The sequence below is a fragment of the Macrobrachium rosenbergii genome, chromosome 51 (genome assembly GCF_040412425.1).
Source record: "Macrobrachium rosenbergii isolate ZJJX-2024 chromosome 51, ASM4041242v1, whole genome shotgun sequence".
NCBI classification, from domain to species: domain Eukaryota; kingdom Metazoa; phylum Arthropoda; class Malacostraca; order Decapoda; family Palaemonidae; genus Macrobrachium; species Macrobrachium rosenbergii.
In genome coordinates, this window is record NC_089791.1 from 68,847,206 (window position 1) to 68,872,655 (window position 25,450).

Genomic DNA, 25,450 nt, shown 5'->3' on the forward strand with positions numbered 1-25,450 from the left:
ATTCACTGGCAAATAGGGACCCCTATAGAAGATTATTCACTGGCAAAACGGAATAGCTGTAGAAGGTTATTCACTGGCAAATGGGAAGACCTATAGATGGTTATTCACTGGCAAAAAGGAAGGTCCATTTAAAGTTATTCACTGGCAAATGGGAATTGCTGTAGAAGGTTATTTACTGGCAAATGGGAAGGGCTATAGAAGGTTTTTCACTGGTAAAAGGAAAGCCTATTGAAGGTTATTCACTGGCAAAGGGAAAGTCTATAGAAGGTTATTCGCTGGAAAAAGGGGAAGGGATATAAGAGGTTATTCACTGGCAGATGGGAAGGGCTATAGAAGTTTATTCACTGGCAAATGAGAAGGGGTATAAAAGGGTGTTCACTGACAAATGGGAAGGTTTATAGCAGGTTATTCACTAGCAAATGGGAATGGTTATAGAAGGTTATTCACTGGCAAATGGGAAGGGATATACAAGGTTATTCATAGGCAAATGGGAAGTACTACAGAAGGTTATTCACTGGCAATGGGAAGGGATATAGAAGGTTATTCACTGGCATATTGGAATGGGCTATAGAAGATTATTCACAGCCAAATGGGAAGGCCATAGAAGGTTATTCACTGGCAAATAGGAACAGCTCTAGAAGGTCATTCACTGACAAAAGGTAAGGGCTATAGGAGATGATTCATTGGCAAATGGGAGGGGCTATATGTCATTCACTGGCAAAAGGGAAGGGCTATAGAAGGTTATTCACTGGCAAATAGTAAGAACTATAAAAGGTTATTCACTAGCAAAAGTGAAGGGCTATAGAATGTTATTCAGTAGCAAATGGGATGGGCTATAGAAGGTTATTCACTGGTAAAGGGTATGGCTTTTGAAGATTATTCACTGGCAAATGGGAAGGGTAATAGAAGGTTACTCACTGGTAAAAGGTATGGCTTTTGAAGGTTATTCCCTGGCATATGTGAAGGGCCATAGAAGGTTAGGTTCATAACTGGCAAATGGTAATCGGTATAGAAGGTTATTCACTGGCAAATGGGAAGGGGTATAGAAGGCTATTTACTGGCAAAAGGGAAGGGCTGTAGAAGGTTATTCACTGGCAAAAGGGAAGGACTATAGAAGGTTATTCACTGGCAAAAGGTAAGGACTTTAGAAGGTTATTCACTGGCAAATGGGAAGGTCCATAGAAAGTTATTCATTAACAAAGTGAATGACTATGGAAGGTTATTCATTGACAAAAGGGAAGGGCTGTAGAAGGTCATTTACTGGCAGAATGGATAGTCTATAGAATGTTATTCATTTGCAGAAAGGAAGGGCCATAGAAGGTTATTCACTGGCAGATGGGAAGGGCTATAGGTTATTCAATGGTTAAAGTGAATGACTATAAAAGGTTATTCACTGGCAAATGGGAATTGCTATAGAAGGTTATTCACTGCCAAAGGGAACGGCCATAAAAGGTTATTCACTGGCAAATGGGAAGGGCTGTAGAAGGTTTCACTGGCAAATGCGAAGAGCTATAGAAGGTTATTCACTGGCAAAAGAGAAGGGCCACCACAGAAGGTTATTCATTGGCAAAAGGAAAGGGCCATAGAAAGTTTCACTGGCAAATGGGAAGAGCTATAGAAAATTATTCACTGGCAAATGCGATGGGCTATAGAAGGTTATTCACTTGCGGATGGGAAGGGCCATAGAAGGTTATTCACTGGCAAATGGGAAGGAATATAGAATGCTATTCACTGGTAAATGGGAAGGGATATAGAAGGTTATTCATTGGCAAATGCAAAGGGCTACAGAAGGTTATTCACAGGCAAATGGGAAAGCTTTACAAAGTTTTTTTACCGGCAGATGGGAAGAGCTATAGAAAGTTATTCACTGGCAAATGGGAAGTACCATAGAAGGTTATTCATTGGCAAATGGGAAGGGCTATAGAAGCTTAATCACTGGGGAATGGGAATGGGCTATTAAAAGGTTATTCACTGGCAAATGGGAAGGACTATAGAAGATTATTCATTGGCAAATGGGAATCACTATACAAGGTTATTCACTGGCAAAAGGGAAGTGCTATAGAATGTTATTCACTGGCAAAAAGGAAGGGCCATAGAAGGTTATTCATTGCAAAAAGGGATTACTATAGAAGGTAATTCACTGGCAAATGGGAAGGTCTATAGAAGGTTATTCACTGGCAAAAGGGAAGGGCTATAGAAGGTTATTTGCTAGCAAATGGGAAGGGCTGTAGAAGGTTATTTATTAGCAAAATGGAAGGGCCATGCAAGGTTATTTGCTGGCAGATGGGAAGGGCTAGGAAATGTTATTCAGTGGCAAATGGGAAGGGCTGTAGAAGGTTATTCACTGGCAGATGGGAAGGACTATAGAAAGTTATTCACTGGCAGATGGGAAGGGCTATAGGAGGTTATTCACTGGCAAAAGGAAAAGTATGTAGAAGGTTATTCACTGGCAAATGGGAAGTGCTATAGAAGGTTATTCACTGGTAAATGGGAAGGACTATAGAAGTTTCTTTACTGGCAAATTGGAAGGGCTATAAAAGGTTGTTCAGGAAATGGGAAGAGCTATGGAAAGTTATTCACTTGTAAATGGGAAAGGCTATAGAAGGTTATTCACTGGCAAATGGGAAGGGCTGTGTAAGGTTATTCACTGGCAGAAGGAAAGAGCTAAAGAAGGTTACTAACTGGCAAAAGGGAAGGCCCATAAAAGGTTATTCATTGTCAACAGGGAATGGCCATAAAAGGTTATTCACTGGCAAATGGGAAGGGCTATAGAAGGTTATTAACCGGCAGGTAAGAAGGGCTGTAGAAGGTTAATCACTGGCAAATGGGAAGGGCTATAGAAGGTTATTAACCGGCAGGTAAGAAGGGCTGTAGAAGGTTAATCACTGGCAAATGGGAAGGGCTGTAGAAGGTTATTAACCGGCAGGTAAGAAGGGCTGTAGAAAGTTAATCACTGGCAAATGGGAAGGGCTATAGAAGGTTATTAACCTGCAGGTAAGAAGGGCTGTAGAAGGTTATTCACTTGGCAAATAAGAATGGCTATAGAATGTTATTCACTGGCAAAAGGGAAGGAATATAGAAGGTTATTCACTGGCAAAATGGAAGGACTATAGAGGGTTATTCACTGGCAAAAGGTAATTGCCATATAGGGTTATTCTCTGGCAAATGGGAAGGGCCATAGAAAGATATCCATTAACAAAGGGAATGACTATGGAATGTTATTCACTAGCAAATTTGAAGGGCTGTAGAAGTTCATTCACTGCCAGAATGGATGGTCTATAGAATGTTATTCACTAGCAAAAAGGAAGGGCCATAGAAGGTTATTCACTGGCAGATGGGAAGGGCTATAGAAGGTTATTCAATGGTTAAAGAAAATGACTATAACAGGTTATTCACTGGCAAATGGGAAGAGCTATAGAAGGTTATTCAATGCCAAAGGGAAAGGCCATAGAAGGTTATTCACTGGCAAATGGGAAGGGCTGTAGAAGGTTATTCACTGGCAGAAGAGAAGGGCCACAGAAGGTTATTCATTGGCAAAAAGGGAAGGGCCATAGAAGGTTATTCACTGGCAAATGGGAAGAGCTATAAAACGTTATTCACTGGCAAATGCGACAGACTATGAAGGTTATCCACTGACAGATGGGAAGAGCCATAGAATGTTATTCACTGGCAAATAGGAAGGAATATAGAATGTTATTCACTGGTTAATGGGAAGGGATATAGAAGGTTATTCACTTGCAAATGAGAAGGGCTATAGAAGATTATTCACAGACAAATGGGAAAGCTTTACAAAGTTTTTTTACCAGCAGATGGGAAGAGCTATAGAAGGTTATTCACTGGCAAATGGGAAGGGCCATAGAAGGTTATTCATTGGCCAATGGGAAGGGCTATGGAAGCTTATTCACTGGGGAATGGGAAGGGCTATAAAAGGTTATTCGCTGGCAAATGAGGAGGACTACAGAAGGTAATTCACTGGCGAATGGGAATCACTATACAAGGTTATTCACTGGCAAAAGGGAAATGCTATAGAATGTTATTCACTGGCAAAAAGGAAGGGCCATAGAAGGTTATTCATTGGCAAAAGGGAATGACTACAGACAGTAATTCACTGGCAAATGGGAAGGTCTGTAGAAGGTTATTCACTGGCAAAAAGGAAGGCTGTAGAAGGTTATTCACTGGCAGATGGGAAGGGCTATAGAAGGTTATTCACCACCAAATGAGAACGGCTGTAGAAGGTTATTCACTACCAAATGAGAACGGCTGTAGAAGGTTATTCACTGGCAAATGGGAATGGGTATAGAAGGTTACTCACTGGCAAAATGGAAGGGCTATAAAAGGCATTCACTGGCAAATGGGAAGAGCTATAGGGGATTATTCACTGGCAGATGGGAAGGGCTATAGAAGGTCATTCACTGGCAGATGGGAAGGGGTGTAGAAGGTTATTCACTGGTGATCGGGAAGGGCTGTAGAAGGTTATTCACTAGCGAACGGGGAGAGGTATAGAAGTTTCTTTACTGGTAAATGGCAAGGAGTATAGAATGTTATTCATTGGCAGATGGTAAGGGCTAAAGAAAGTTATTCAGTGGCAAATGGGAAAGGATATAGAATGTTATATTCACTGGCAAATGGGAAGGGCTGTACAAGGTTATTCACTGGCAAATGGGAAGGGCTGTACAAGGTTATTCACTGGCAAATGGGAAGGGCTATAGAAGATATCCACTGGCAGATGGGAAGGGTTATAAAAGGTTTTTCACTGGCGAATGGGAAGAGCTATATAAGTTTCTCTACTGGCAAATGATAAGGGGTATAGAACGTTATTCACTGGCAGATGGGAAGGGCTAAAGAAGGTTATTCAGTGGCAGATGGGAAGGGCTAAAGAAGGTTATTCACTGGCAAATGGTAAGGGCTATAAAAGGTTTTTCACTGGTAAATGGGAAGGGCTATAGAAGGTTATTCACTGGCGAATGGTAAGGGCTATAGAATTTTCTTTACTGGCAAATGGGAAGGGGTATAGAATGTTATTCACTGGCAGATGGTAAGGGCTGAAGAAGGTTATTCAATGGCATATGGGAAGAGATATAGAAAGTTGTTCACTGGTAGGTGGGAAGGGCTAAAGAAGGTTATTCACTGACAAATAGAAGGGCTATAGAGGTTTCTTTACTGGCAAATGGGAAGGGCTGTTGAAGGTTATTCACTGGCAAATGGGAAGGGCTATAGAAAGTTTTTCACTGGCAAATGGGAAGGGCTAAAGAAGGTTATTCACTGGCAAATGGGAAGGGCCGTAGAAGGTTATTCACTGGCAAAAGGGAGGGGCAATTGGAGGTTCTTTACTGGCTAATGGGAAGGGTTGTAAAAGGTTATTCACTGGCAAATGGTAAGGCTATAGAACGTTTATTCATGGGCAGATGGGAAGGGCTGTATAAGGTTATTGAATGGCAAATGGTAAGGCTATAGACGATTATTCACTGGCAAAAGGGAAGGGCCATAGGTGGGTTATTCCCTGGCAAAGGGGAAGGGCTATAGAAGGTTAGTCACTGGCGAATGGGAAGGACTATAGAAGTTTCTTTACTGGCAAATGGGAAGGGGTATAGAATGTTATTCACTGGCAGATGGTAAGGGCTAAAGAAGGTTATTCAGTGGCATATGGGAAGGGATATAGAATGTTATTCACTGGCAGATGAGAAGGGCTAAAAAAGGTTGTTCACTAGCAAATGGAAGGGCTATAGAAGTTTCTTTACTGGCAAATGGGAAGGGCTGTTGAAGGTTATTGACTGGCAAATGGGAAGGGCTATAGAAAATTTTCCACTGGCAAATGGGAAGGGCTAAAGAAGGTTATTCACTACTAAATGGGAAGGACTGTAGAAGGTTATTCACTGGCAAAAGGGAGGGGCTATTGGAGGTTCTTTACTGGCTAATGGGAAGGGTTGTAAAAGGTTATTCACTGGCAAATGGTAAGGCTATAGAAAGTTATTCATGGGCAGATGGGAAGGCTGTAGAAGGTTATTGAATGGCAAATGGTAAGGCTATAGACGGTTATTCACTGGCAAAAGGGAAGGGCCGTAGGTGGTTATTCACTGGCGGATCAGAAAGGCCATAGAAGGTTATTCACTGGCAAATGGGAAAGGCCATAGAAGGTTATTCACTGGCAAATGGGAAAGGCCATAGAAGGTTATTCACTGGAGGATGGGAAAGGCCATAGAAGGTTATTCACTGGCAAATGGGAAGGGCCATAGAAGGTTATTCACTGGCAAATGGGAAGGGGCATATAAGATTATTTATTGACAAAAGGGAAGAACTTCCTGTATCTCAAAAAGAAATATACTGTAATGGACTGTACTCGGTCCTGCAGGATCTTAATTGCCAAAATAGAATGAGACTTGAATGACTGGCGGCAGAGAAGACAAAGCAAATGAGGAAGGAGCTTAACAAAACGACTTAAGTCACCTTAATAGTTTTTTTAAACATTTACAATCGAGTTTTGGTTCTGGTAAATAGAAACCTAAAGCAAATGACCAATACTATAACCAACAATCAAATTACATGGTTCCACATACTTTACTTTAAATTCTCAACAACAATTCTCAGTAAAAAAAATACCAAAATAAATAATATCCAGCAGCACCACCTCACAAGTATAAAAATGTAATATTAATCATTACATAAGCACTTTCAGAGCCATACTTGCTCATTAACCACAGTTACACGAGCCACTCGCTCAATAATACACAATAACTCTGAGAGCCTTTTGCTCAACATAATAACAATAGTAAGAGCCTTTTGCCCTACACTATACAATAACTCCACGAGACCCTTTTGCTCCACCAGTAGCAATGGTGACTAAAAACATGATCCAGTCCTACCTCCTCCTTGAGTACGTGAAGTCCATCAACCCAGTGACGCTTCAAAACTGCCGATGTGGTCATCACCCTCCAACCAGGTGATACTCAGGAAACTGCTGTCGCTGCCATCACCCACAACAAGGTGATCCTCAGAAAACTGCGGTTGCTGCCACCACCCACAGCAGAGAGAAAAGCATTCCCGGTTAAGGAGGCAACTATACAACAACAAACAAACGATTGTTTTCCTCAGACAACCACCATTTGCCAGTGAATAACCTTCACCCCCATCTGCCAATACGTAAAGAATGTTAACATTCGCCAGTGAAAACCTTTATAACCCTTTCCCATCTGCCAGTGGATATCTTCTATACCTTCCATTTGCCCCTTGTACAGCCCTTCCCAGTGAATAACCTTTGTACAGCCAGTGGATATCTTCTATACTTCCCATTTGAAACGATAATTTTTATTCAGATTTATTCATTTTTGGGTGATTCTTGCAATTGAAACAATCTTAGCCATTTTAATCTCTCGCCGGCCACATTATAGAGAATACAGTCTTTGCAAAGGCCCGACACTGGAGCGGTCATTCAAAGACATATCCAAAATAACAAGGTGATTCGCCAGAAATTAGAATGCTGCGTAACTTAAATTTATTTAATGTAGAATCATAAAAAAAAATAATTTTGGGCGTGACCTGCGCAGTCAGCTGGAGAAAATATCCACAAATATCATGACCTGCTATATACGTACAACGTCTCAGAGCAAGTTTCTTGGCTATCAGACAACTACTTAATGACGTGTGATATTTGATATCATTCTCGTCTGAACACCTAAACACCAACGACCCCGACAACAAAATGTAGATTTCATTGAAATCTATAGATAAGAAATAGACCCTCAGAATTAACAGCACTAGGCCCTGACCACTTTCCATTAAGATTACTGAAGACATGTAGCATATATATATATATATATATATATATATATATATATATATATATATATATATATATATATATATATATATATATATATATATATATATATATATACACACACACACACACACACACACACACACACACACACACACACGTAGACTTTCTATTACAGAATACTAAACAATTAAGACATTGCAGAAATCTTTAGGAATGCCATCGTTTGCCCAACACAGAGATCGAGTAGTGACATCTGTCCCCTGGGAGTAGTGCCGCCCCTTATCACTAATCTCCCTTAATATCTTTCGAGAAAATCCGGTGGACATCAATTGTATAACATCGTCGTAGTTAGTGATCTCCCAACTAATCCAGAGGGCTTCATTCATTTCTTGTATTTTGAGCCCTTCAAGAGTCAGCTAATGGATATATTCAAACGAGCACCAGGTACTCCAGGTGTTCCACAGTAAACACTCCTCGGTCTAGTTGTCTTTACTGTCATGATAAATGAGGTTGAAAGCAATGTGGAAAGTTGTTATATATCGATTTGCAACCATGTCACACTCTCGGAAAGACTGCAACAGTCTCAGAATAACGTAAATCATGTGTATCTGCGGGCGGCTTATTTGGGAGAGATTTGAACGCACAGACTGTGATAAGAACCATTATGATCAAGACTGAGAGCGATGGAAAAAGGGAGCATCCAGTTTAGTGAAATATTGTTTTAACACTGTAGCACAAAGTCAGATACACGGCTACTCATTAAAATAATAAACCCTTGATTTTTCTTTATATAACCCTAGAACCGCTGATAGATGCTTAATAACCAATTCTACACTATCCCGTAAGCCAGCCGAGAGCGATCGTCCTTTATGCGCTCTAACGACCTTTGGCCTAAGAAATTGTCTCTCTCGTTGCATTTCAGCCAACGCTGCTTATATTATTGAAAGTAAAGTAAACAAGTTTCTGGATATTCTGCTGGGTGAGCCAAGATGTGATAATCTGGCAAGGTGAGATGCCACCGATTACTTGAGGGATCCTAATTTGTCACCATTTTGTATACTGTTCCGAGGTCAGGTTTAACACCACTTCTGTCGTATCTGTTAAGGATAGCATCAGAATCCACAATGAGGATTGGCCTGATGGGGCAAACCTCCTCCCCCTTGGCAGTGAAAAGACCCAATCTATAGGTAACTCTCTCTCTCTCTCTCTCTCTCTCTCTCTCTCTCTCTCTCTCTCTCTCTCTCTCTCTCTCTCTCTCTGAGGTGATCAATCCTCAAAATGCCACGAGTAAATTCCCGACCTTTCCGTAGATTTTTTTAATCACACCCTTTTATTTTTAAGGAACTTTACATCTTTATATGATCAGCTATTCATTGGATTAATGTTTTAATGTTATTAATGGATTTTGTTTAATTGTGAAATTTGGAGTCATTGTTCCATACATAGCAGAGTTCAGTATCTCAGAGAAGTCATTGACACAAGTGGAAACACTATGTTTACATATGTTGAACGTTTGAGTATCGAATTATTAGTTGCGTTCAAGGTTACCCAAGTAATGAACGTACTTGGAAATTCATCAGCGTTTATATCGAGAACAAACCGGGTCTTTTCCAAATGAAACTTTCAGCATTTAAGTAAAATGTTTGTTTGCATTTGAGAAAAAAAAATTTTTGGATTTCAGTGCTTCAGATTTTTAAATTTAGTTTTTGTTATTCAGTTCCACGGTTGAAATAAACTGTTTTGCTGAAATTTTGCTTTTTACTAGCTTATTCTGAGATGTCATCGAGTGTCACCATTAACTCTTTCGTTAATTCGAACGTTAAATTTGAGAAAATGTTAGCGCTTGTATCCAATGTTATCATTCTGCAGGAAACGCAGATTTTTATGTAATTAACCGCAAGTTACAAGAACTTTGTAGCAAACCTTTTGGCACTATAGTTATTTGAAATGATCTGTCAATGGGTGGGCTGCATTCCCTCACCACCGTCACTGTGATGGCCTTTTGTTTGTGTAATAGCAATCCTCATTTGTAACTTACTGTTTCATTGCTGCATGATGACTCAGATATGTTCTTGGTGAATGTTTGCATTACATATAGTTGTAGCCCTCCCCTCTTTTACAGTTTTTATTTGTTTCTGAAAAATTCCATCTCTCATTCTTGACCGCTGTCCTCATCGCTGGACCTTTAACGCCAACACAAAATCTGTGAAAGAAGGATTCATTATCTGAACACAGTTATCAAGGTTGCCGAGGGAGTGGGGCGGCCCCTCTTTTGACCGTGTGACATTTAGGTGTTTCTGAGAAGGAATTCTGAATTTTGTGGTGACGGTAAATGGTCATATTGAAAATACGTGTTGGAGGCTATTTTTTTTTTTCTCCTGTTCCTTTTTCATAGAGCCACAGAATTCCCGCATTTGCAATAAGTGATGCTGTTAAAAGGTTTTTTGTTGGCGCCCGAATATCACGGGAAATTAATTTTTTCTTTGAATAGCAGTATGGTTGATGTAGCTGTAGATGTAGTCGTTGTTGTTGTTTGATGTGGTTTGTGTTTGTTTTATTTGCAGGCCTGGTGCCCGCATGTACCCGCTTCCTTCCTCCTCTCCGTTCAGCAGCACCTACCCCTCCTCACCACTCTCCCTCTCTTCCGCCACCCTACCCAGGTTAGTGAATCACCAAAAACTTTTAAAAAAAATTTAAAAGGTCCCCCCTCCCTCCCTCCCTTCACAGCCCCATGTTTCCTCTCAGAGACACTGCTGTACACTGTAGTGACGTTCTAACAATAGCTATCAAAACGAATAGGAGAACAATTAGTGCGCACTGCCCGAGATTTTCTTCCCTGACTCTGCCATAGCATTTGTTTTACTTTCCCCGAAGAACGGCTGTTAGTCTTGCCGCCCTCCCTCAATCTCGTTTCTCATACGTAGTAGCATTTTAGTATCGATTAACGGTAGTAAATAATACAAATATAATGGTAAATGTTTTTGGTTCACGCGAATGTACGCATTATTTAGCTAATGTCATTGCATTTTTTTTATATAATTCTTCAGACAATAATCGGCAGCCATGAAAATGGTATCCAAATTATTTCTGAAAAGTTGTGATACTAACTTTCTCATGCTTTTGTGAGCAAAAGAACGAGCAATTCGATTTCAGGACTGTCACACTTACCACGATTATTCTTCGCTATTCGAGAAGTTTAGTTCGATTTTCTCTTTGCAAATTTTTACCCGAACTTCAAATTTTGGATTTCTATTTTTTTTTTTTTTTTAGTGGTAGTGTTCTCCCATATTCCAATAGCAGAACCAAAGGAAGGGACTTAGATCTTATATACAACAGACCTCAAACAACAAAACGTTGTTCATACCTCCCCCTCCCAACCCCCTTTCACAGGACTCTGATTCAACAACTTTGTCTTTTGTAAGTTCCAAAGAATTTTTTGTTCAGTATTTTTAAAGATTTTATGTACTTCTACAGATCCATTTACAAACTGATTATCTTGTATCATCTTTTGTGATCTTACTGTCTTTTCTGTTGAATGTTCACTGGATCATTTATGTTGATTTTGAGAGGAACATCTTTGAAATACAGTGATCAGTGATTTTCTCATTAACCATGCAGGTTACGAGTTTCCCTGTTTCGTTTAACAACTAACCTTGGAAATGGGTGAGACGGTAGTTTTAGTCCTTGAATACATAGTGTGACCGTAGCATTCTAACTTACAGAAGCTCTTCCCCACTCCTCTATCATTTCTGTTTACGTTCCAACACTTATAAACTTTAGGAAAGTGACATACCTATGTATTTTGGATGCTAGCAAGCCTGCATGATCCATTTTATTATTATTATTATTATTATTATTATTATTATTATTATTATTATTATTATTATTATTATTATTATTTTGTTCTCTTTCCAAATCTCACTATAAAGTAGATTCAAACGTTGTAGCCATGGTGTTCTGTGCTTCACTCTTTATCATTTCCCCGTCTCACCTTCATTCCCATCGTCAGAGTTTATTTGTTTACTTATGATTTACTTATTGTGATTAATGTTTTCGCCATGAACCGTCATTTCGTACCAGCTGCTGTAATTCATTGCCGCATTTCGTATGATTATGGCAACATGGCCTTTCGAAAGGAGAAAGTGAAATGTTGCGTGTGGTGTCCGCAGGTTTTCGCCAAGTGGATTGATGCCTCCGCACCCGGGTTTAACGCCTCCTCTCACTCATCCATTGGTTGCTTCACCCAAAACAGAGTTACCGAACACGTCACATGATAACCACAGGTAAGTTCCGAGGCTGCTGCATTCTTTGAATGTTATATGTTTTAATTATGTGTGTATTTTTCACGTACAGTATTGTATATACTTTATACTGGTGAATTTTAGTTTATGTGTTTGCGAAGCTACAAGGTTAACTACCATTGTGAATATTAACCTTTCAGAACGAAGTCAGGTTAAGACATGAGGATGAGCTTGTCCTATTGCTCCGTAAGGGAACTTGCAGAGGACTTTTTTTTACAGTATACTCTCAGCATCTCGCCAATGTGTGTTCTTCCTGTGAATTGTTTTATATGAAAGTAGAAGAAGGATTTGATCCCTTTGATCTGTCGTTATCAAGCTTACTAAGAAGTGTCGGGGGCGGGGGGGTGGGTGGGTGGGAGAGCAGTATCCAAAGTGTGCCCACCGTCAGTAATTAACTGTAGGGAATCCTCATTAAGAAACCATAGAAACCGTCCGTCAGCTTCGTTAATTAACGGATTTTCTGGAACGGTCGTACGCCCTTTTTATTCTTTTCCAGTGTTACGAAGGTATTTTTTGAAGTGCATGGTGTGAAAGTAAAATAAAAGAATATTTTTGACATTTTGATTAAATGCGAACTTAGTAAGATGTAAGTATCTTTTCCTCTATTGTTTTTATAGTCATTGGTAATACTTTCAGTTTATAGAAGAAATTATTTATCAACAAATGTTTCAGTAATATTCTGGTCCCCGGTGGCGCTCTTCTTCTCGCTTGGATCACCTTTTTGACGAGAGAGAATCTACATTTCTTCGGTGTTTCTGTTTCTTCCTTGTTTGTAAAAAGGAGAAAGTTCCAGCTTTGTGTGTACAGTGTGTTATAATTGTTTATCTTGGCGCAAATTTCCTCGGAAATTCCCATTTCTATTTGTAGTGTAAGTTTCCAAGTTGTTTATTCCCGTTGTAAAGTTGAGCGAGAGAGCGCGAGTTAACTACTAATTTAACCTTTACTTTTCGCTTGCCGTGTTCACCACAAGCTAACTAGTAATTAAGAGGTACGTTTGGTCTTGTGATTAGTAACGTTCCAATGACTCGGTATACATGAGAACAGCGTCAGTCACTTTTAATATGGCGCTCAGCTTTTCTTTGGGTTTCTCCTGATTATTCCCTCGGCTTGGACTTCACAAGGAATACCAAAGGCAGATTTCCCACTCCAGAAGCCACCAGCGAATTTCCACGTTGCTTCCAACATCCAGCGTTTCTGTAATAATCAAGTAAGATGCGTCGATTTCTTTGTGCCATTCGTGAGTTTCTGTTCACTTGGAAAATAATTGCAGCTTTGCTGTTTTTATCCTAATCCGAAATGCGGAAGCCTTGTCCTCTGTTGGGTAAATGGAAAGAAGAGTCAACATATAGAAAATGTGGAGTTGTTCAAATGAGTTGCGTTGTTGTAGACAGTGTGAAAGGGTTAGCGTTTACTTTTTCGTCTTGTTGATTGGATTGTGATGCTCTCAAATGCCTTATAAGGTGGCAGAGACGTAAGAGAACGAAAGAAGGGGAATGAGGGTGTAGGGTTTGTCTGGTCCCCCCTGATTGTCGAGAGGAGTTGTAATCCCATAACTGGATATCACGCTCTGGATGCACGCTTCGTTTGTTTAGAGTCAACATATACCAAGCCGGGGAGGGTGGCGGGCGGGGGGTGGTTATTCTTGATTCGTTCCTTGCGACTCCTGCCTACCTCTTGTTTTCGCTTAACTACTCATGCTTTCTTGAATTTTTCCTCTCGCAGTTCGCTTAACTATTGAAGTTTTTTTACCTTTCTCATTCAGTACCGCTTATCGTCCGCCCTCCTTCCTTCAACCACTGGCCGTCAAATGTTGCGTCATTTACTAAGAGTAAGATAATTAAACAAAGTAATTTGGAGTCTCAAAAAAAAATAAACAAAATAATTTGGCTCCTCAACGCACACGCGGAACGCTAGGCACTTTGATGGTAATTTTTCTGGCTTTATAGTTTACTTCTTCAGTAATAACGGGAGCTGATAAATGTTTTTCCAGTTGTATTATTCATGTTTATATTTTGAACACTGAGAAGTTCTAACTCATTCCTTACTTAATGATTATCACTTTATTTTCTCTTGAAACTCTGATAATGGATACCTACTCGACATACAGATATTGATGGCTGCTTAGGGATAAATTATGATACTTCCTTATGGAAGACAAGAGTTTGAAAGTTTGTTGCTGTGAAGCGTTGTAATTGCGGGTTACCCCGATTTTCTGTGACGTTTCCGATCTCTCAACTGAAACATGGCATGGTCCATTCCTAATTTTTAGTTTTGAATTTGAAAAAGGAGGAGGGAGGTTTTGGTTGCCCTACTTTGCATTATAAGTGAAGAAATTGCTGTTAGATATGTCAAGTATTCTTTGGTGGGCGATGAAGTAAACCCGTATGTTGTAAAGTTTGAAAGAATTATTAAATTTGGATGTAAAACTGCTCAAAACGAATCACGCTTATGACAAAATCTGTCGTCAAATATGTTGCAAGTCATCTTCCTTACATTAACTGGATTTTTATTTCTGAGAAATTTTGTAACACCAGTTAGAAACCAGTCAGTGCAGAGGAAGCAAATCAGAAAATTTCACTGCCATCTAAGTATGAGGGGTAAATCGATCATATAACAGGACATACGGTCAGAACACCAAGGTTATGATTTTGTCTGGTAAGTACTGTAGATGCAAAGGAAGTGGAGTGGGAAGATGAGGGAGTGATGACGGCGGCAGTGAAGAGTGGAATGAGGGGGGTTATAGGGGAGGAGGAAGAGGGAGGAGGAGGAGTGGTGTTGTAATTAAGGAAGAGTTTTACTTTTTCATTTAGCGTGTTTGTTCAGCCCCAGCCAACCTGCCTTCCAGCGTCGCTACTGATAGTTGAAGCTGACGTGATGAGGATGGGTTGGTAGTTCTGGTGAAAATGAAAGACAGAAAAACTAAAAAAAAAAAAAAAAAAAAAATAGGCCTGTAGTAAGAGGAGACAAAGAAAGAATTTCGGTTTGGCCAAAATGAATCATTTGTTTCACGAGCAAATCGGTGATGAATTTGTTAGCAAGCCCGAGTTTTTTTTTTTTTATTAGTATTATAGTAAAAGTATGCCTCGCTTGTATCTCAGACATATATTGTATGTTTTTTGTATGTTTGTATTTTATGTGTGTACAAATGGTGCATATACTTATTATTCATTTTTCACCTTCCATATTAAAATTGGGACCGTGACATGGTATAATTCTAGTTTGCTCGTAAAGAGAGAGGTCACTCTGAAGTCCTTTGGATTTGGGAAAGATTAAAAAGTACCCACTGATTTTATGATTATGAATTCCAGTAATTTGCCAATGAATTATAATCTTTTTGCTATCGTAAACAGCGTAAATAGGAATGACAATTACATGCTAGTGATATTGGATTTGGCGTTATGGATGAAAGATTCAATTTGCTGCCACGACCTAAGATTTGGGAATGTTGGTTAATTTCAAGTATTATGTATTAAAGTGTGTCTTATGCGAAATTATGAAAAAACATATCACAGGAAAGTAAAATACAGAGAATCACTTTTGCTCATTGGAAACCTGCACGTTGATTTATAATGTAAATTAATTGGATCGTTGAATTGGCAGTTTAGTAACAAAAATGTTCTCCATCTCTCGATGCATCATAACACAGACAGAATTGAAACTAGACTTTGGAGTATGAGAACCTGATGAAGACATTGACAGAAGTTATTAGGAGGTGATTTGGGGATGATCTCTCTCTCTCTCTCTCTCTCTCTCTCTCTCTCTCTCTCTCTCTCTCTCTCTCTCTCTCTCTCTCTCTCTCATATATATATATATATATATATATATATATATATATATATATATATATATATATATATATATATATATATATATATATATATATATATATATATATATATATATATATATATATATATATATATATATATATATATATATATATATATATATATATATATATATATATATATATAATATATATATATATATATATATATATATATATTATATATATACATATATATATATATATATATATATACATATATATATATATATACATACATATACATATATATACATATATATATACATATATATATATATACATATACATGAATATAAGAAGGCCCATAAAACACTAAACGTTGAAACCATATATTTCAGGCACTTGCTTCTGTGCCCCTGTTCACTGGTAGAATATGGACAGATGAAATTTTTACAAGGGTATATATACAAAACATAAAGGTGTGGCGTTAAGTCTCCGATGGTATGGAGTGACCGTTTCCTAAGAAAGAGGAGAATGACCAATTCCCTAGTGATTTTTGGCCTCATTAGCTCCCGTTTGGCGACGGATCTGGAGGTCGCCTTTCCTGGGCCATCTTCTTCAGTAGCGGTCTTAGGGTTAGAACGTCGATGTCGTCCGATTTCCAATGTCCTCCTGACAGGTTCATGTTGTTGGTTTGATTGATGATAGCAGATTCCAGCATCTTTCTTTTGTACGGACAGCTACTTTTGAAAAGCAACTCCGCCCCACTCCAGTTTATGACATGTCCTGTATTTCTGATATGTAGGAAAATCCCCGAACTCTCCGAAGTGTAACATACTGATCAGGAGGACATTGGGAATCGGACGACATCGGCGCTCTAATCCTAAGACCGCTACTGAAGAAGATGGCCCAGGAAAGGCGACCTCCAGATCCGTCGCCAAACGGGAGCTAATGAGGCCAAAAATCACTAGGAATTGGTCATTCTCCTCTTTCTCGGAGAAACGCCCACCTCCATACCATCGGAGACTTAACGCCACACCTTTATGTTTTGTATATATACCCTTAAAAAAATTTCATCTTCCATATTCTAAAAGACATTCAGTGAACAGGGGCATAGAATATATATATGAAATATATATTTCAACGTTTAAATAGTGTTATATATATATATATATTATATATATATATATACTATATATATACAGGCAGTCCCCGTTTCATTCATATTCGAGGTTAAAATATATTCATCAGAAATTATTTCCTGGCTTACGACGCATGTTCGGGTTATATATATATATATAAGAAATATGGCCCCAAAATGGCAGAATAATCATAATTTGAAGGTTTTTGTGATGTAAAACTCAATAATAATAGTTTATATCGTTTTCAATATAGAGCATTAAAAGTATTTTCTTATGATTTTTGATTTTCGGCGATATATATTCTGATATATAAACCGGGGACCGCCTGTATATATATATATATATATCATTCTACTAAGGCCACAGGAAAAATAAAAGAAAGGAGTACCAAGCACTTTCGTGTTATTTCAACACATTTTTGAGGTACAATGAAAGTGCTTGGTACTCCTTTCTTTTAGTGTTCCTGTGGCCTTAGTTGAATATATTGTCACATGACATTTAGTGACATATAAGCATATAATGTATATATGTAAAGTAAACACCCTGTATTCACGGACTCATGTATTCACGGATTTCCCTTTGGAACATACCTACCAATTATTCGTGGAAAATTCGCCCATTCACGGTATTTTTCACTGAGAAACATTCACTAATGACTGTATTTTCATCTCATTTTCATCACTAAATGCACTTTTTGTGATAAAACTATTAAAATACTCAGGTAATGCTCGAGTTACGATAATTCACCTTATGATAATTCGATTTTGCAGTGGGATAAGCAGTTAATATTGATACGACAATATTATTTATAAAATATTTTTAAATTTTGCGCTGGCGCAGACAGCAGCGTAATCAGGCAGTGAGAGAACAAATTACAATAGACAACTTTTCCTCCATCTCTTTATCCCATCTTCTAGTTAAAAAAGTAAAAGAGAATGATAAAAGTATTGTTAGTAAAGTTATACTCTTGCATAAACGTGTACAGCCATAAACAACCGAATGAGAAACTGTTATTTTGCTTAAAACTGAATCGGATAAGAACAGCCATTTTCCTGGTATTTCATCCATCGTACGGTAATAAACAATTACCATAGGTTATAGCGCAAATGACGTTAAGTAGAATAGGACGGATATAGTTTTACATTATACCTTTATTTGGTATGGATAAAAGATCATCAAGGAAATATACTGCTAAATTTAAGCTGCAAGTTGTTAGCTGAAGCTGAGAAAACAATGTTCAAGCTGCTAATGACTATACTGTAAATTATTGTGCATCGGCAACATGGATGAAACTCGATCATAATTAAAATGGGAGAGAAAGTATTTTAATCAAAACTGCTGGGCATGAAAGAACACATTACTGTTATTTTTACACTGATAAACAATAAATACGTAAAGTTCATATTATGATGAAATCAATTGAAAATAGCAAACGGAATCTTGAATTTTTTTGCACAAAACAAACTCCCCCAAATGGCCATCATCATTCGTCATCTACTGACGAGAATAATAGATAAATTGATTTCACAATGAGACGTATTTTAGTTATATTTCGACTTGAAAACACTTCGTATAACAAAAAATAACCTTGCCCCATATAAATAAAGTATCTAGAGATTCATTTACGCTAACTAAAAGCAAGAAAAGCGCTCAGAACTGAATTAAATACAGCGAAATAAACAAGCATAAACGATTTCCAAACCAAAACATTGGTCGCTATGACCGCAATTTATAATACAAAAGCAATATAAGAATATATACAATATTATTGGATACAGTGAATTAAGGCATAACATTTTAAAAGATTCATGGAAAAGATGCATATTCATTATGTTGATGTTTGTATAGTACAATTTGTGAATATAGAGTACAGTATAATGTAGGCTATGCTGCCACTTATGTATACAATATACCATAGTGTAGGCTAAGCTAATTCTTGTTTGTTATCCAATTTCACTTTGCATGAACCTACAGAATTAGCTAATATTAATAATTACTATACTGTGTATGTATAGAGTATACTTTATAGTGTAGGCTAGGCTACCATATATGTATACATGGTATCGAATACCCTAGTGTAGACTAGGCTATGTTCGAGATACATTTTGGTATGTCTTACGTTTTTTCCAACATACGATGTTTTAGTTTTTTTTTTTTTTTTTTTTGAACCTAACCCCATCGTAAGAAGCATAATACCTGTATAAGCATTTTTAGTTTTGTGTGTTTGAACTATCAAAATAGGCAGTTCTAAGTGTTTTTAGAAGGGTTCTAAGTATTCGCGGTTTTAGCTATTCACGGGGATGTGGTACGCATCCCCGTGAATAGGGGGTTTACTGTATATATATATATATATATATATATATATATATATATATATATATATATATATATATATAATATATACATATATATATATATATATATATATATATATATATATATATGTGTGTGTGTGTGTGTTCATATATACACACATACATATATATGTATATATTATATATATGAATGAGAGAGAAATATCATCACCAAAACATTCCTGCTACCTTGTCCAAAGTCAAGGTCTGCATATGGTTTGTATGTAATTGTTACTTAAATTAATGCTCTTCATTTACTATATTAAAGTGAATTATTTACTTACATGGTTTTTATATATCAAACACCATAGGGAACAAATGAAAAAGTTGTAAATCCCGACCGATGTTGGCTGTATTGCGCAAACATTTCTGTTAAGTACATATAGCAGATGGAAATTATTACAAACTTTAAGGAAAATAGCGAGTTTTAGTGTTGTGTAATATATTCCATTAACTTATTCATTGTATTTCAGACATCATATAGATCAAAAACCATCTCTGCAATCAGGGGACAAGCAACAAATGATAGAAACAAAAAATGGAGGTAAGTGGCATTATTTTCTCTCTCTCTCTCTCTCTCTCTCTCTCTCTCTCTCTCTCTCTCTCTCTCTCTCTCTCTCTCTCTCTCTCTCTCTCTGTAGATGAATAATATCCCTTAAGTCATGTTAAATTGCCAAGTTTTGCTTTCAAATGAACATAAATAAGACAGAATTTAACACTGAATTAAAGACTGATAAAAATAGAGGTGTTTGTACAGCATGCAGTTAGATGTCAGAATTTGATTTTGAGGCTGAAGTCAGTGCTATAAAAGCATGGTCTGTGGTTTTAGAGACATACTTTATGAGAAATACCAAGATTTCATCTTCATTTCCCCTGAGATTATTGGAATTATTAGTTGGCTCTTGACATTTTTTCATTTGTCATAATCCTTGTATTATTTGCAGATAAAAAGCCACATATTAAGAAGCCCTTAAATGCTTTCATGTTGTACATGAAGGAAATGAGGGCTAAAGTAGTTGCAGAATGTACTCTGAAGGAAAGTGCTGCCATCAACCAGATCCTTGGACGCAAGGTTTGTTTGCATGCTTTCACCCTTTTCCCCTCATTCATGTCTATTGTTACTTGCCTATTCCTTAAATGATTCCTGATTACATTAAAGATGTTTTATTGTATATTTTAATGTGGCTCATTGCTCTCCTGATGGTTGTAGTGGTTGAATCACCTGACTCGATGCTGTTTTGGCAATTTCACAAAATGGATTGAAATTCATATTCACTGAGAAAAAATTGCAGTTGGAAAGATAGTGACCTAAAATACCAAATAAAAGTAAAAGTAGCAAGGTAAGAAATCTTGTAAAAGATGCTTGAATATGTGTGAAACTTATTTTTTATTTTTTTATCTTTTGCTTTAACCAATTTTGACCTTGTTGTTGGACTTTAGTGGCATGCTCTCAGTAAAGAGGAGCAATCCAAGTATTACGAAATGGCACGACGAGAGAGACAACTACATATGCAGATGTACCCAGGATGGAATGCGCGAGATAATTATGGCATGATGAAAAAGAAGAAGAGAAAGAAAGAGAAGACTGGTGATGGAGGTAGAGACAGCTTATGATTTGATTTCGTGTCAGGGCTGGGACCAAGTCAGAATGGGGACTTGTCAGGCAAGAAGTGAGGAGGGTTCAGGCTAGATTTTTTTAAATAAAAAGAAAGGAACTCAAGGTACAGTAGTGCATTGTACTCTGGAAAAGTCATGGATCTCAAATATAAATGCGACTTAGTTTCATACCACTTTTAGACAAAAGTTTGAACTTGTCTCCAAATTCTCAAGTGGCATAACCCAATTTGTCAATGTGTCCTGCCCTGACAATAAGGATCCTTGGTTGGGGTAGACAATCACTAATCTTCATTTAACTATCCCTGCAGTGGCATGCGCTAAGCCGCGAAGAACAGGCGAAGTACTATGAACTAGCACGCAAAGAACGTCAACTTCATATGCAGATGTACCCTGGGTGGTCCTCACGTCAAAATTACTCGCAAGGGAAAAAGAAGAAGCGTAACCGTGACAAAACCCAAGATGGAGGTAGCTAACTGCCGCATACAGAACCTTTCCTGTTAAGCAACTCTCTGAGATATCCAATCCTTATCATGGTCTGGTGTCCAAGCTTGTTTTTGGTATGATGGTGGTAGCAATGTTTTGCATCCTGTATTTATTGTAGCTCCTTCTGTTTTGGACTCTGTCCATGGCAAGACAGGAGTTAAGTAAGTATTGGATAGAAGCTGCACCACCATATTCCAAAGATCCACCTGTCCATGATGAGTTCAATTTTATTAGCTTCATTCTTAACTTACTCATTATTATTATTATTATTATATTATTATTATTATTATTACTACTACTATTATATTATCAACTTTTACTTGAATGTTATTATATGTTTGCTTTTGTCTTTTTTGCTGCCTGTTTGCATATTCATTCATATATATATATATATATATAATATCTTTTTCTCTCTTAATAAATGGACGTTGCTTAATTGGATTGTTGCCGAATGTTTCTGCTAGTTTTGATTATTACAATTACCCATTCTATTTTTCTATATCATAATACTCATAGGCTGAATGTTATTATTATTATTATTATATATATCTATGCTGATATGAGTCTTTTCTCATTTTCAGTCACGAGAGCTCAGCTTCTCTTTTTCACTCTCGTGAATCTCCACTGTTATTTTCAGTAGCATCTTTGAGGAGGCAGGTTAATGCCATCATTTGGTTTTGTCACTGTCATATTGCTTCACTGCATTGCCACTGGGAGAGTCAAATGAAGATGTTATGAAAATAACACTGCAGATGGGCTTGACAGTAAACGTCAAAATCTGCTTTGTCCCTGAATTTGTCATCTATTAATGCATGATTATCTATACTTTTAAGAATTGTCACCTATTGCCTATCAGCATGCATTTTCTTGTTTATTCCAATGAATAAAATAATCCTAAAATACTGAGTTCAGTAATAAATTTGATGAAATATTAAGGTTCTCAGGGTAAAAAATAGAAAACTCATAATTGTCATGTCCATCCCCAGCGAATATGAAGAAGTGTCGTGCGAGATATGGTCTAGAACAGCAGAGTCAGTGGTGTAAACCATGCAGGTAAGATCAAACCATCCAAGTCAGCTCTGCTACTAACACCCACATTTCTTAGCTTTGAGCTTAATGCAGTTTTCCATGAGAATTACTTATCGTGTGTGCCTCTGACCTATTCTAGAACCTCGTCTGATTATTTCTTCTTCAGTAAAACTTAACACTAGTGAGAATTTATTTATACTTTGGTCTTTATAACTTTGGTTTCTTCAAAATGCAGTATTTCCCAAAACTAGGAGCTTTTCTTCAGAAAAGTGGTTTTATTTTTTAAAATAGTTTTCTTATGTTCTATATTTTACATTTCATTTGTATTGCTACTTGCACTAGTCTTAAATTACATACTATTTAGTTGTATATTAAACTTAATTGAGCTTTTCACAAAACACTTATACAGTACTGTATATGCTGCAGAAGGAATTTGCTTCATAGTATTGTATTGATAGAATGTGTTTTGATGCTCTTGTATATTTTGTTCTTTCAGCCTTGTTTACTAACATCTGTACTACTGTGCAGTGTAATTTCCTAACAGCCTAACTTTTAATGTTATAATATCATCTATTATGAAAAGAAATAACAAGATGTTTTCATTGTAAAATAAGATGATGCACAATATGTTGTAATTAAGGATGTACAATACACATGATTATTACTAAAAATTTTGAAATGGAATTATTTCAGGAAGTTTTGTATTTTAGTTATTTATTTGAAAGAAGACTAATTTTAGCTCGTGTTACTTCAGAAAACTTTCTTTTAACCTGCTGTGTCCTCTCAAGGTTTGTTGCTATTTTATGTATCATTAAGATTGAAGATGCACTCATTTTTACAGTTTCTGATTAGATTATAGTGTACTGCAAGAGTACATAAGCCTTTTGGTTAAGAGAATACACTGTAATAACTTCATTCTTTTTATGAATTTTAAATGTTTGTGATGAGTCAGTTTTAAATTTGTGTTGCAACTAAGAACATATAAATTTCAGAATTGTTTTGCACTATGGCAATGCAGCAGTGGATGTATAAAAATGGCCAGCACAATCTCTTCTGAAGTGTAAAAGATAATATTTTTCTTACTGAACTTTCAAGAAAAGTTAAACCTCCCTTTGGATAGATATTTGTTGTAGTGTATGGGTGTCCAACTGTGAACAGTATTCATCTTAGTAAGGCAAGGATTTTCAGGAAGGACAAGTTAGTAAGCAAAAGTTAAACTGTATGATGTAGGTCTTGGTAAGCATTAGTGTCAAAGCTTTCTCCCACTTCTGCACTGCATAAAGATTTGTAGATTGGTGTTAATAATTACCTATTATTAAAAAAATCAGTGTGAGGGTCCTATTTATGTAAAATAGGTTTATATAGTAATTGCCAGATAAAGTATCATGTTCAGGTATTAATAAAAGTCATTTTCAGAACTTGAAGATTTCAGTATCTGGTATTTTAGCCAATAAAATTTTGTAGAACCAAATTATTTGAATTTAAACTCTTACAGGCTGATCACAAAACTCGCATATCATTTTAAGGTTCATATCACATTTTTCTGTGATTTCCATATCCCAAGGCTTCTGTACTGAGTATCCCATTTTATTGGAGCGTGTAGATAATAGAGAATTTCACTCACAAGCATACATATAAACACACACACACACACACACACACACACAACACACACACACATATATATATATATATATATATATATATATATATATATATATATATATATATATATGTATATATGTGTGTATATATATATATATACATATACTGTATTTATATTACATTTATGTTTGTGGATTCATTTTACTTACTGATCAAAAGAAAATTATGTTATTCCAATGATGTTCTTGCTTTCATTTAAGTAAAAATTTTGTGGTAATTTTATTTTACAAACGTAGATTGCACATAATTGTGTAAGGATAAGTCAGCATAATAAAAGGATGTAATGTCAACAATCATTACTGGACAAAATGTATCATATAAATGGAATGGGTTGCTTTTAGCATCATTGACAAAAGTAGTTCATATTTGAAAGAGCCAGGCTTTATTAGTGTTCCATCTAAGGTAACTAATTAACTTTCTGCCTGTTCTTAGTTGCATACTATCAGATAACTAGATAGTGACAATGAAAATTGTGGAGGGTAGAAAAATGGTATACAGTATATTGTTGGAGGAATAATCTTTTTGAGGTAAACGTGTAATATAAAACTACAGTATAACTAAAAGCAAATAAATGGAGATCCTGTAAAAATCAAATGAGCAAATGAGTTGCTGTGGAATAGTTGATGTGCTTTGATCTGCTTGTGTAGCCTATTATTTATATATATATATATATATATATATATATATATATATATATATATATATATATATATATATATATATATATATATATATATATATATATATATATATATATATATATATATATATATATATATATATATATATATATATATACTGTATGTATGTACAGGCAGTCCCTGGTTTACGTTGGGGTTTCCGTTTTTACGCCACGTCGTAAACCAAAAATTGTCATAAACAGAAAAATCTTAAAAAATCCTGAGAAAATCTTATTTTTAATGCTTTGGGTGTACTGAAAATGATGTAAACTACACTTTTATTGAGTTTTTCATCAGAAAAACCTCCAAATTTTTATTATACTGCCGTTTTAGAGCCATATTTCTTCCATCGGATCTGAGTACCACGTGTCGTAACCCCGGAACATGCGTCGTAAATCAAGAAATAATTTCTGATGAATATACTTGAAAAGTGTCGTAACCTCGGCACGCCGTAAACCGGACCCGTCATAAACTGGGGACTGCCTGTATGTATATATGTACATATATATGTATGTATATATATATATATATATATGTATATATATATGTATGTATATATATATATATATATGTTTACGACGGGTCCTGCTTATGACGCGTTCGAGGTTATGACGCTTTCAAATATGTTCATCA

General features: G+C 36.6%; 1 protein-coding gene across 8 annotated transcripts in view; it reads left to right on the forward strand.

Annotated features, from left to right (window-relative positions):
• The window catches only part of pan (pangolin), a 575,726-nt gene that overhangs the window by 486,993 nt on the left and 63,283 nt on the right, over window positions 1-25,450 (forward strand). For 4 of the 8 annotated variants that reach the window (XM_067095688.1, XM_067095685.1, XM_067095687.1 and 1 more), the window contains exons 6-11: window positions 10,342-10,437; window positions 11,947-12,060; window positions 19,817-19,887; window positions 20,288-20,415; window positions 21,269-21,425; window positions 22,430-22,496. In XM_067095688.1, coding sequence (XP_066951789.1) covers window positions 10,342-10,437; window positions 11,947-12,060; window positions 19,817-19,887; window positions 20,288-20,415; window positions 21,269-21,425; window positions 22,430-22,496 — 633 coding nt within the window. Of the gene's footprint in view, window positions 1-10,341; window positions 10,438-11,946; window positions 12,061-19,816; window positions 19,888-20,287; window positions 20,416-20,783; window positions 20,941-21,268; window positions 21,426-22,429; window positions 22,497-25,450 lie in introns of all 8 variants that reach the window. The other 4 variants (XM_067095689.1, XM_067095686.1, XM_067095690.1 and 1 more) reach the window with 2 other exon arrangements.